The 14161-nt window shown below is 33.3% G+C and overlaps 1 protein-coding gene across 1 annotated transcript in view; it reads right to left on the bottom strand.

The window, feature by feature from the left end:
• SMCHD1 (structural maintenance of chromosomes flexible hinge domain containing 1) overlaps window positions 1-14161 on the bottom strand; it is a 144587-nt gene that overhangs the window by 98394 nt on the left and 32032 nt on the right. The window contains exons 6-12 of the mRNA XM_080821520.1: window positions 11052-11166; window positions 10812-10931; window positions 6423-6589; window positions 3559-3649; window positions 2652-2862; window positions 434-554; window positions 165-348 (exon numbers count right to left, since the gene is read on the bottom strand). Of these exons, the coding sequence (XP_080677646.1) occupies window positions 165-348; window positions 434-554; window positions 2652-2862; window positions 3559-3649; window positions 6423-6589; window positions 10812-10931; window positions 11052-11166 (1009 nt within the window). The remainder of the gene's footprint in view (window positions 1-164; window positions 349-433; window positions 555-2651; window positions 2863-3558; window positions 3650-6422; window positions 6590-10811; window positions 10932-11051; window positions 11167-14161) is intronic.

Here is a 14161-nt window from a genome sequence, read left to right as displayed (position 1 = left end):
TTTTTGAGTAATGTCAACACATAAATGCTCATGAAAAAAATTTATGTATCTTTTGATTTAATAAAAAGCATGTAAATTATCAGTACAAATCTATTACTTGTGACTTTCATTGTACCTAAAATAGAACATACGCAAATATTCAAGATTGATATTTAAAATCATACCTGTCCATTTAAAATCCTTGTAAAAAGGGTGTTCTTATCTTTCAATTTTAGCTCAAGATCCATAAAAGTCAGTTTATTTGTGCTGACCTGGAATTTGTCATTAGTGAATAATGCACCAGATATTCTATTATAACATTCAATTGGTGAAAGCCCTCTCTTCTTTGGAGGAGTACACCAGTCAAAGCTTGAACAGAACAAAATATTAATATTATAATTGGTAAAAATTAGATTTATAAAACAATGTAATTTCAGCAAAAATCAAAACTTACTCTTCAACAGATGTATATGGTATTAGCCGTCCATTCCAAAAACATTCAAAAATAGGCCTTTTCCCTCTTGCTGCTTTCTCAAGTATGAAACAATCATCATCATCATCTTCATCTTTTAATTCTAAAGCAAAGGCATGAGTGGAGCAAACTGTTTATTGCTATAAAATTTATGCGATTTTTTACCACTGAGTAACTAACTTCTTTAAGTGAAATATTAAAGTTGCTTCAGAGAAACTGTATCGAAAGCTCATAAGATCTCTCACATTGCTTGTTGTCTATAAAGACAACTTTACTGACATTACAACTCTAATGACAGCTTTACTCTTAGTTTGCCCTCAGACAGGCAGATTTCCAAAGTGGTTCCACATTACCAGTGGGTGTCTCTGATTTACGTCAATATATAGTTACTTATATACTTATCAATCTGTGTTAGGGATACTACACTAGCTGCTGAGCCTGCAAGCTTTAAAAACTATTTGTAGAGTAAAAGGATCACACATGCAGAGATTATACCCTATAGCAGAAGCCCTCTTCCCTACAAATACAGAAGCTTGAATCCTGTACTTCAAGTAACAAGTTTCATAATTCCTGTAGGAACTAGTATGTTCACATAACAATCACTGCGAAATCTACAGTGTCTAGTAGCAACAACTCTGCCTAGTATGAACAAATCAATCAATACTAAATTTAATTTTATTTTAAATACTAATTTCTCAAAGATCAGATTCAGGTGACACAGAATTATTATGTTACAAAGCATCAAACACATAATTAGTACAACTGTCTATAACATTTTTATGTTTCTTACCAAAACATTTTCATATACTCAAATAAGGATCAAACACTATGATCCTGAAATAGTAACACCCTAGCTATTTTGGCATTAAGGCACCCACCCAAAACAAACCCTTCTTCCCCCCTAAAAACACAAAGAAGTTCCTTTCTATCAAACCAAATCACTTTGCTTTTAGAGAACCCCTCTGGATCAACCAACCTATTGGTTCTTATTTTAAGATCTCACTTGAAGAACTTTATCTTTTTGTCTACAGCATGCAAAAATTACAAATGTCACATTAAAAAGGGCTCAGCAAAATCATGGGAGGTAGAGCCACTGAGTAATAACTTACTCAGTAATGCTGGGCACTATTCTAAGGATTTGCCTTGGTGGTTTCTTACCTAACATTCACAACACCTCAACAAGGAAATAAACTACCTCCCATTTTACAGATCGAGATATGGTGATAAGGAGTAGTTTGTCAAAGTTTACACAGTAAAGTGGCAAAAGATGGGATTCAAATTAGGAAATCTGGTTCCAGAACACACAAGTCTAAAAATATACTAAGCAAGTATTCTGAATGAGAAAATTTTGTATTATTAATCTATGAATTCAATGAAATTTCAGTAATTCCACTAGGATTTTTCAAAGGCAATATAATTAGTAATTCCAAAATTTATCCAGAAGAGCAAAAGATTAAGAATTTTTTCAAAAAGGAATAGTGAGTTTCCCACCCTACAGCTATCAATACATGGTATAAAACTGCAAGAGTATCATTACTCATATATATAAACATAAAATACATTAATACCTTAGAGAATCCAGATCTATGTACTTATAGGAACTTATTATTATTATGAAAATAATATTTCAAACCATTTAAAAAACAGTAACATTCAGTAACTCGTGGTAGGAAACCAAGTACTCACGTGTAAAATATTAAGTCAAAGCCCTACCTCTTCGTATATGCAAAAAAGGAGATTATAAATGCATTAAAAATTTAAGCATAAAATGGTTAAAAAATAAAACTACAGGATCGTTTTATAACCTGAAGTTTAAGAAGGCTTTCCACAGCAAGACAAAATTAGAAAGCATAAAGAAAAAACTGGCATGATTATATAAAGTTCAAAGCTTCTTTACAAATATCTACAAAAATAATGGGAAGACAATGTGGGGAACATTTAAGGATTAATATGCAGTACATAGCTAAAAGTTCATTAAGAAATCCATGAGAAAATAACATATGTTCTTTAAAGCCAATGCTTTTTTTATTCATCTGGAAGTGAATACACACAAAAATCAAGAATCATAAAAATTATAAACACCTAAGATACACATAAGGAACAAAGTTTTATTTTATCTAGCCTTAACAGCCCAACTAATAATTGTTAAAAAATCCTAAATCACAACTTCACATTTTGTAGCTAAGATAAATTAACATACTTGACGGAAAGCATGGATCATCTGGGTAAGTTTCTCTATCATATAAGAAAGGGTGATATCGAATAATCCCTTCCACTACACCATCTCCTTCAACATGAGCCTTGAACTCAAAACTATCAGATGCTGTGTTTATATACAACGTCTGCATGTCATCTTCTATTTCCCTTAGGTTGACAATCTTAGGTGCCTTCCCCTTTTCAAACATAGAAATCTAAAATAAAAATAAAACAAAAATAATTAAATTCTATGGTGAATTCACTTTTGTTCGCAACTATGATCTAACAACAGAATAGGCAAAAACTTGTACTTATATAAGTAATCATATAGCTTAATTATATATATATTTATATATGGGTTAAATAACCAGTAAGTAGCATCTCAATAAGGAATATAATATATTACTAAAAAAACAGAATGTAAGCAAAGAAAGAGCAAAGCAGAGCTGATGAACAGATACTCAGGAGTACATTTTAAGTTTCATGCTTAGAGGTAGGAAGTGGGACAAGGATAATGTGAAATTCTTTCCAGTGCGTGGGAAAGGATATTGAGAACCCAATATTCAAATGTTCTGTGCTTCTAAATCTTACTTCATTGTCATAAGACTTCTATGAACAAAGAGAAACATTTATACCCTTTTTTCTCCCTGCTTTGAGACATGCTGCTCAGCAACTACTCATATCTCTACAGAAGACAGAGGAAAAAGAGAAATCAAACACTATAGTAAATAAAGGTTCAAAACCCAAATACATCTAGCAATGATCTCTTTACTTAAATATCAAATTGCCAAAGTACTTCCAAGAAACACAGGGAGAGAGATGGTCTAATTGATTTTCCTTATCCAGAGTCACTTGGAACTGGAACAGATACTCATAATCTGTAATATTCTTAGAAAGATTTTTTATCTTACTTCAATATCAATGTTGTTGAAAGGTCCAACTTCTTTTGATGTACGCTTTTCGTTTCCTTTTGGGCCATGAATATAGTAATGATAAATATGCCTAAAATACAGAAAAATAACTTTATACTTTTAATTCAATTTAATTCATAAAATTACAGCTCTTAGAATAATCCACAAAAAAATATTTTATAAATACTATTTGGTAGGTGCTAAGCACTATACTAAGCATTTATTTTTAGGGTGGGGCATGCAGGGGGAAAAGGGGAGAAGGAGAGAGAATATTTCAAACAGACAGGGAGCCTGACATGGAGCCTGATCTCATAACTCTGAGATCATGACCTGAGTGGAAATCAAGAGACAGATGCTTAACTGACTGAGCCATCCAGGCGCCCCTATACTAAGTATTCTTTTTTTTTTTTTTTAATACTAAGCATTCTTAAATATAGTATCCTATTTAATGGTAAAAACAATCCTAAGATGGAGGTATTATTACACCTCATTTTACGGATACAGAAATTGGGATGCAAGGGGTTTATATACTTTACCTAATGTTACAGAACTAGAATTTAAAAGGTGGACTACAATCCAGGCCTTTCCAACGTAAAAAGCCCACAAAGTTTATACCTTCCAAAAGTATAGTTTACCAAAAAAATGAAAACCAGAAGGCAAGAGACTATAATATAATTTACTTATCAGGAATTCTAGAAAGGATTTAAATATCAGGGAGTACGCAGGATTAGGTATCTTTAAATTATCTTCTCAATATGAGTATCATTCTGTAACTCTCATCCCTCCTTTCCTATAGCAAGACAATCTCACTCCAACAATCCCCCCAAAATCGGTGATTTTTGAAGGGATAATGTTGAGTTTATTAGCTTTAATAAACTCAACATTATCCCTTCAAAAATCACTAATTTAGAATGTTTTAAAAGATATTTTGGTGAGATAATTCAAGGCTAAAAAACGTCTATCATTACTCTTCAAACAGGCATTTGCAATATTCCTTCGTACGAATTTTAATTTTTAAAAAATTATCCTAGCTACTCTTTAAAACACTGAGATAAAAGGAAATCAGTGGAAACCTTCAGGTCTTTCTTCATGCACCTCAAAAGTGTTAACATCATTATCAACAGTGAGGTTAAAATAACACATTTAGAAAGAGTGTTGTAATTAGCTTAACAGATAGGTTTCAAAGAATGGTTAAAATAATAGGTTATTATTTGTTGAGCAAGATTATATTCTAATTATGTGTTATGTACACTGAGTTCCTTTAGTTAAAAGAAATAATTACAAAATAGCTAATGAAATATGGATTTAGAGAATAAAAATTCCCAAGTCCTATTTAAAATTCTTGGGTTACAGTCAATAAATATCAATATTCCACAACAGAAAAGGTACTCTTAAAATAAAGTTATTTTCCAGATGCCTGGATGGTTCAGTCAGTTGAATGTCTGCCTTCAGCTAAAGTCATGATTCTAATGTCCTGAGATCAACTCCCACACTGGGCTTCCTGCTCAGTGGGGAGTCTGCTTCTCCTTATACCCTTCCCTTGCTTATGCTCTCTCTCTCTCTCTCTCTCTCTCTCACACTCTCTCTGAAATAAGTAAATAAAATCTTAAAAATAAAAAAATTAAAATAAAATAATTTTCCCATTAAAGAAAAAATTTAAACTATTAGTATGCATTTATGTATAAAATAATCTTAAAAGATAAAATAAAATAATCTTAAGTGTAATAGCCTTTTGAGTAAGTGTGAAAAAACACTTTTATAAAATGGGGTGGGGGGCACCTGGCTGGCTCAGTTGATGGAGCATGCAACTCCCGATCCCAGGGTTTTGAGTTGGAGCCCCATGTTGGGTGTAGAGAGTACTTAAAAATAAAACCTTAAAAAAAATTAAAAAAAAAAAAAAAGTGAATTTCGTGCAGATGTACCCATTTCTGCAAGACTCAGTAATGTGGACTAATGCAAATTACTGAAGCAATCCACTAAATGATACTTACTATATAACTATGGAAAAAAACTAAGAACCATTAAATATTCTGATGATTTGTTCTAATGGAATATGTTATACTCTCTAAAAGTTTTCCTGGAATAGATATCCAAAGATTTATTTTCAGTACTATTAATACATTTGCATACATTATTTTAACAGACTTCATGCATTCATTTGATTAACATTTACTGAGCATCTACTATTTAACAGGAAACACTAGGGATATAGCAGTGCATTAAAAAAAGACATTCCAATGGGGGAAGGCAGAAAAAAAATGAAAATACATGGTATGGAAGATTATGATAGGTGCTATAAAGATGACACACAGAAGGGGAATATGAACGTGATGGTGCTGAATTTGATACATTCTGAAGTTTATTTATTTTTATAAAGATTTTATTTATTTATTTGACAGAGAGAGAGAGAGAGATATCACTGAAGTTTATTTTAAATTTTATAATAGGTCTTCTAAGCCTGCCCCTCAAATGATTATCAGTATGTTACAGGTAATCAATAAATACTTACAGAACAGAGAACTGTTTTAAAATTTTATTTATTTGACAGAGAGAGAGATCACAAGTAGGCAGAGGCAGGCAGAGAGAGAGGAGGCAGGCTCCCCGCTGAGCAGAGAGCCCAATGTGGGCCCTTGATCTCAGAACCCTGAGACCATGACCTGAGCTGAAGGCAGAGGCCTAACCCACTGAGCCATGCAGGCGCCCCAGAGAACTGTTTTAATGCCATCATTAGAGTACTGGTTACTGCACGGAAGGGAAGGAAATGAGACAGAAGCAGAGCACACAGCCAAGAAGTTTCAATGTATCTCTAATATTTTCTGTCTTAAAAAGAATACATAGCAACATGTCCTGAATCAAGTACTTACGCTAACTGTCTTGTCCAAAGAAGGAAATAATTTTTCAAGTACTGTATGTGTTCTGGTTGTACTCCTGTGATAACCACAGCAGTAAAGCTATCTTTTTCCTTCTCCTCTAAGATAAGATGATGTAGAAATCTTTCATCATCATTTGTAATGTGAACAGAATCAGATGGCTAGGAGAGTAAATATAAATACAACAGATTAAATGCACTTAATGTAATATACAAATAACATTTACATTAATTTTTAATATGATTCACTTAGTTTCATAAATGGGCTTCAAAAAACTTTTGAAGGAAAATAGCCCAAGACAAATCAGCTGAGTATGTAACAATGCTGTGAGAACAGGATATTTTAACACAGACTGCTAAACTGGCATACATACAGGAGCACCCTATACCACAATGCTGATTAAATCAATTTTAGAATCATAAAAGGTAAAAATGTATGTGTGTGTGTGTGTGTGTGTGTGTACTGAGTTTAAAAATGCTGAAAAAAACGGAAGATACTTACTTACCCTAGGATGGAATGAGTCCTTACTTGGGATACCTAACACTTAACTTGGTGGGGACAAATAAATGCCCAGCCCTCCATGCTCAAGAAAATTGGGATGTAGGCTGAAACCAGCTGGCTTAGCCCAAAGGCACTGTATTTAAAAGGGAATAAAATAATCCTATACCCTAGTCCACTTTCAGAGACTATAGCTTGCTTAGAAGGGAAGTGGGGAGGGGAAAGAGTAAGGAGTGTTTGTGGATAAGAATTATGAATGTCTTGATTTTTACTCTAAGACTTTATGTGTTAAAATTACATGCATATATACATACTATGTATGTTGCTATATACATAAGCTTTTAAGGATACACACTGAACTATTATATCTAGGAAGCTGGCTGATTTTTTTAAAATAAGCATATATTACCACTTCCTAAAAATAAAAACAAACTCTCCAAAACCATTCCAATGCATCCCTATACACTAATATTACAACTACAACATATAGTATACAAGTAATATTTTATACACTTTGAGAGCTAGTGGATTAGTTTGAGTTTACTAGTGATGCAGGTTCATTACCAAATATTTATTGAACACTTCGAAGTTCTATGACTCAACATGGACACAAGGAAGATAAGAATTAAATAAGACTAGTGCCCTCCCTCCCTACAAATTCTGATAGATGAAAAACAAATAATTACAAAACAATGTGCCATTATAAAGATATGAACCAAGAGCTACAGAGTTAAGAAGAGGGTAACGTTTACCCAGAACATGAATAGAACATTCTAGCCCAATGAGAACATGAAGGATTTGAGAGTATAAGGCAAACAAGGTAGTTTAAAGTATATGATAAATACATGATGAGAGAGGAGACTGGAAAGGCTGAATCAAGCAGTGAAAATGGATGGAAGAGAGGGCAGATGAAAAACCATGTTAAAAGACAGAACTGAATGGTGAATGATTAACAGGATTATAATTACTAACTACTTGGCCAGGGGATGCTGTTAATTGCAAAGAGTAGTTGGGGGAAAAGCGAGGAAGAAGAAGGAACAGAAAAGGCTGGTAGATAATATTTTATTTCAGATGTACCAAAAGTGAGAGATATTCATGGAACATCTAGAGAAAGGCATCTAACTGAAATGGGAAATGAGTACCCCAGACATGATCAGTTGGTATTCAGCACCCATTCATCCCACCTTTTATAGTCCCTTCCTGGACTACAGAGACTGGAAAACCAAAAGTCTACTTTTCAGACTCCCTTACATTTTAAGTTGTGGATGCACATTAGGTTTCACCAATTAGATGTAGCAGCCAAAAATTTAGAAGGGGAAAATGAGACAAAGGCCATTTCCTGATTATTTCTTTAATGTTTTCTGTTATCACACAAGGTACTGAACAACTGATATACCCAGGTTCCAGCTTCAAGCGTTAACACTGATAAAGCACCGATTATAGCCAAAAGGTCTGTGTTTTGCTGTTAGAAGAACTGCACCAGCAAGACCTTTCCAACTCCTGGATCACAGATAGGGCAGGATGTTTCTAAATTCCTGATCCAGTGGTGGTCCCCCAGCTACATGACTGTAGCAGATGTTGCAGCATCCCTTGAAGGTCAATTCAGAGTGTCCCGGCATCCTTCTATGAGGCTGAGCGTTCCTAGCCCTTCAAATAATTATGCAAGCATCTAATTCCCTTCATTAAATCCTTTTCTGTTTGAAGTGTCTAGAATGATTTTTCCTCGATGGAGTCCAGCCTGATTCAGTGACTCAATCTTAAAAGCCTTGACAAGAAATACAGATCAGAGAACTGCTGGTGTTAAGTAGCATGTATACTGCCTCTAGAAAAAGCAAGACTCCTGCTTGTAAATCAAGAGCCACCAACTCTATGCACAAGACTGTTTATGAGAGCTGGAGAAGCCAAAAAGTAGGCTGGAAAAGACTGGTCAGGGGAAAAAAAAAAGGAGCAGGGGCTTATTAGTACCCATGAGATATTTGTTGGCACAAATTAAGCACAAATTACAGGAAAATATGGCAGAAATAATGACCCAAGAGATAGTAGTTCTACCCAAGGTGTATCATACCTGTACAGTTTTGAAAATCACTTGAATTATTTCCTATTTTTCACCTGTTTTGACATGGCAAATATTTCCACAGATATACCTTACAGGTCTTCGTGGCAGTAACATAAGATGACAAAGATGGAATACTATTATGTAAATATAATAAGATGTGTAAATTGTAATAAATGCAACAAATTTAAAAAGGAAAAAAGTGGGATGAGCAAAATGGAGAACTTTTAAGAGAAGAGAATGTTAAGTTATATAGAAAAAAGTGGCTTATAAATATAAGAAAAGAATTCAGTCCATTTAATAAAGAAAAAGTATTATTTTCACCTGTCAAATTGCCAGCATTTTGCTACTCCCCTCCACTCCTTTTTTAAAAACAAGGAAATTATCAGATAGGCACTTCCACATACTATTTTGGGGAGTGTATTTGATTTGGGTTTAACCTTTTAGAAAAGCAATTTGTAATCTACACCATGAACATTTAAGAAGTTCAAATTCATTGCCACACTATTAAAATTATGATCTGTATGAAGAAAAAACTTATTTGGACAAAATGTTATGCAAAGACATTCATGGCAGTGTCCTTATTTATAATTATAATAGAATCCTTTAAGTTAAATGCTTAACAGAATAAATTACAATACAGACAAAATACTATGAACCTAGGAAAAGTGTGTGTGTACAAAAATATTTCATAAAATGGAGAAATACCTAAAATATTAAAGAAATGTGGACTCAAAAATGTAAATATATTTTTTAAAAGTAAGTATATGAAAGAGATTAAGAGTACACTTTTCTCCCCCACCCCCAACTCAGGATGCCAATAAGGAGGTTTTTTTTTTAATTTCAGTGTTACAGTGTTACATTAGTTTCAGGTAAGTACACTTATCTCCATGAGCACTCAGTAATATATGGAAGTGTTTAGTCACTATATTGTACACCTGAAACTAATATATAACATTGTATGTTAACAACACTGGAGTTAAAATTAAAAAAAAAAAAAACCCTGTGAACATGTAAGTTAGACTAGAAATTCAACTAGAAATTTCTTCCCAGAATTCGAGACAATTTTTAAGTTTCCTATACATTTTTTACAACTTGTTTTACAATCAGAAAAGAATTTAGACTCAAAATTACTTTAAAATAAAGATTATAGGGACACCTAGCTGGCTCAGTGGGCACAGCACATGACTCTTAGTCTCCATGTCATGAGTTCAAGCCCCATGCTGGGCATGAAGCCTACTTAAGAATAATAATTAAAAAAAAAAAAAAAGAGTAATAATTTTTAAAAAACATTTAAAAAAATTCTAAACTGTTTCAAGTGGAGAAAAGTTGAATCATACAATAAATAATATATACTCACCACCATGATACAAATTTGTTAACATTATGCTCACTAAAATTGGAATCTAAATACAAATATCTAACAGAAATAAGTAACTCATTTATTTCTCTGGAGCTCTGATTTCCTAAAAGCCTATCATCCTGTAACTGTTTTCTACTCTAACTTGAAACTGTTAGACCAAAAAAGATTTAAAAATTCAATCTCAGTATAAGGAAAAAAGTTTACAATCTTATGAGCAATTTCCGGGAACCTAGCTTTACGAGACAAGTTGTTGCCTGAAGACTTCCAGCCTGAAAAAGCATGTAAATAGTCACTGTTTGCTACTCACATGATTAAAGGAAAAAAATGAAAAATAACACAATTTGAAAATGTCATACCTTCAAGTTTTTAAAGCAAGAGTTTAAGTATCTCGGATAGAAATTGAAAGAAAAATTGTCTCTATCATTTGTCCATCAGTAACAACTTTATAATGAGTTACAATGTATCATACCTTTCTATTTCTAATATATCCACTATATATTGCCTCTTTATTTTTCTCCTTCTTCTCAAAATCTTCTTTAGAAAGCACAAGTTCATGAACATCTTGGGAATCTGCAGGTTTGCTTATCATCTGTTAAATATTAACAAGAGTACTTTAAAAATTCCTAAAAGTTAAACTGGTTAACACACTTAGAATCAACCTCAAAATATTTTCAATCAATTTTCATTTATAAGAAATCTTTTTACTTACTCTGGCTGATTGTCCAACAAAGAAAACAGCCTGCTTGCCCCCAACACCAAAATAGGAAATATCACTATTTAAACTGCGTGGCACTGGTACTGGACGAACATATCCTGAGTGATCACTAAAAATAAAACATTAATGCAGTGATTTTAAACAGGCTACTTAGGTACCAAAGGAAATTGTTATAGAACTTTTATTGTGTTAATAAAATTATCCCCAAGCTAGACAATACCCTTGTTCAAGGTAAAGGAATCAGAACTCAAAGTCAAGATACCACCTAATCCAGCAGTTCTCAAAATATATTCCCCAGACCACCTGTTATCAGCATCACAAAAAATTCAAAAAATGCACATTCTTGGGCCCGTCCTACTAAATCATAAACTCTCTCAGCAAACAAGACTAAATAAATGCCTATATCTTTATCTATCCTACTGCCCCTACAACTGTCCCTTCAGAATTGCTTACTGCTTCAAAACTTATAAAAATATTCTCTGAAGAATATAGGAATTAGAGCAAAGACATTCTTACTTCCATGTATCATGACAAAAGAACCTCTTATGGAACCATTAACACCACTCTGGAGAGTAGGCATCCGTGGTCTCTCAAAATACAGGCTAGGTGTCCATTCCCAATATCAGATATAAACAGAATTGGGAGTGAGGCCAGAACCCCTATTACACTCAATGGAAAAGCTAAACACTACATGAGGCATAGCTGGAAGAATTAGAAAACACAAAGATACATTGAAAGCATGTTCCCTTAAGAAATTTAAAAAGAAAAGGAACAGAAAATGTCAAAGTGGATATAAAAGACATGAAGGACTAAAGGAAAATATCTCACACAAGTGTAGTACTGGAAAGAAGAGAAAATGGAAAAAACTACAAATATTGGTTGACAGAGCTGGGGAATAGAGGAAATAGGGAGACGCTGTAAAAGAATGCAAACTCTCAGTCATAAGATGAGTAAGGTCTGAAGATCTAGTCACTAACACTCTATTGTATAACTGAAATCTACTAAGAGAATAAAACTTAAAAATGCTCTCACCAAAAAAAAAAAAAAAAAAAAAAGGAAATATGTGAGGTAATGAATGTGTCAATTAACTAGAGGGAAGGAATCCTGTTTAAAAGAAAACCAGCAGCGCCCGGGTGGCTCAGTGGGTGGGTTAAGCCTCTGCCTTCGGCTCAGGTCATGATCACAGGGGCCTGGGATAGAGCCCTGCATTGGGCTCTCTGCTCAGCAGGGAGCCTGCTTCCCACCCCTCCCTGCCTGCCTCTCTGCCTGCTGCTTGTGATTTCTCTCTCTCTGTCAAATAAATAAAATCTTAAAAAAAAAAAAAAAAAAGAAAACCAGAATATAGTTTAATATTTAATATATATCAATGTAAAATGTGTAAGAACAAAAGATCAAGACAATAAATGACATGTATATTACTGCTGTGATGTACTAATACTGTATGTGAAATGGATGTGAAATGGCCTATTACTTGAGATAACTATGACAAATTAAAGATATATATTTTTAATCCTAAAATTATCAGTAAAACAAGAGTAACAACCAGTAATCCAACAAAGGAAAAAAATAAAATAGAATTACACACACATGAAACACTCAATTTTAAATAAGTCAGGAAAAAAAAAACAGGAACAAACAAAAAAACAATTGCAGTGAATGTAATTGGTCTAAATCCCCAATTAAGCAGAGATCCTGAAACTTTAAGACACAACTATATGTTGCCTACTTTAAAGTGACAACGGGTTAAAATGTTGGAAAAAGACTTAGCATCTTAACACTAATGTAAAGAAAGCTGGAGTTGCTATATTAACACCAAACAAAGTAGATAAAAGATTATCACCAGGATATGAAGAACATGAAAACAAATACATGGGTAAATTAAATAGATCACCCTTCTCCTCTTGAGTTTTTAAAATTATAGTAGATTGCTGAAATCAAAATGACACTATTTGATACAGTTCTCAATGTACATAGAGATAATACTTAAGAAAACTAAATTACAGGGCACCTGAGTGGCTCAGTTGGTTAAGCAACTGACTTTGGCTCAGGTCATGATCCCAGCGCCCTGAGATCAAGCCCCACATCAGGCTTCTTGCTCAGCCAGGAGTCTGCTTCTCCCTCTCCCTCTGTCCTATCCGTCAGCACCCACCAACAAGCCCCCACTCATTCTCTCTCTCTAATAAGTGAATAAAATCTTAAAAAAAAAAAAAAAAAGAAAGAAAGAAAAAGAAGAAAGAAAACTAAATTATAAATGGGAGAGAGTTAAGGAACCTAAATAATTTGGGAATATTTCATTTTCAAGTCCCTTTAGGTGGTAAAATACCACACTAGTACAATGTAAAGTTTTGTGTATATATACAGTATTATCTACAGTGATTGATAAAAACCAAAAACAACAACAACAAAAAAAAACAACAAAAAAAACTCCAAATCACTCTATAAAGAAAATAGTAAAACGTGGAATAGTAAAATATATTCAAGTAATCCATAAAAAGGTCAGAAAAGAAAAAGAAAAAATAAAGGAAATAGAAGTTATAACATTACACACTTAAGTCCTAATACATATACCAGTAGTTAAGTAAATGTAACGATGCAAATACACTAAATAAAATTGGCAGAGTGACCCATTAAAAAAAGTTACAAGAAACTCATTTCAAATATAATGATACAAGTAGGTTTAAAGAAAATGGATGAGAAAAGACATACCAGGTAAACATGAATGAAAAGAATAGCTGACGAACAGCACATAAAATACTCTTCAGAGCAAGAAAATTACCAGGGACAGAAGAGTATTACATAATGATAAAAGGATGCACTTACCAAGAATGCATAACAATTCTGTGTATACACAAAATAACACAAGTTCAAAATACACAAAGCAAAAATTCAGAGAACTGAAAAAAGAAATAAATACACTTGCAAATAAGGAGGGGGGGACTTCAATAAACCTATCTTAGTCACGACCACACAGAAAACCAACAAGGACATAAAAGAACTAAATAATATCATCAACCAACGGGATCAAACTGACATTTACAGAACACTCCTCCCAACAGCAGCAGAATACATATTCTTTTCAAGAACACACAGAAAATTCCCCAAAA

This window comes from Martes martes (genome assembly GCF_963455335.1).
Source record: "Martes martes genome assembly, chromosome: 13".
In the NCBI taxonomy this organism is placed as follows: Eukaryota; Metazoa; Chordata; class Mammalia; order Carnivora; family Mustelidae; genus Martes; species Martes martes.
Note: the sequence above shows the minus strand (reverse complement) of the source record. Positions and strands in the feature narration are given on the sequence as shown.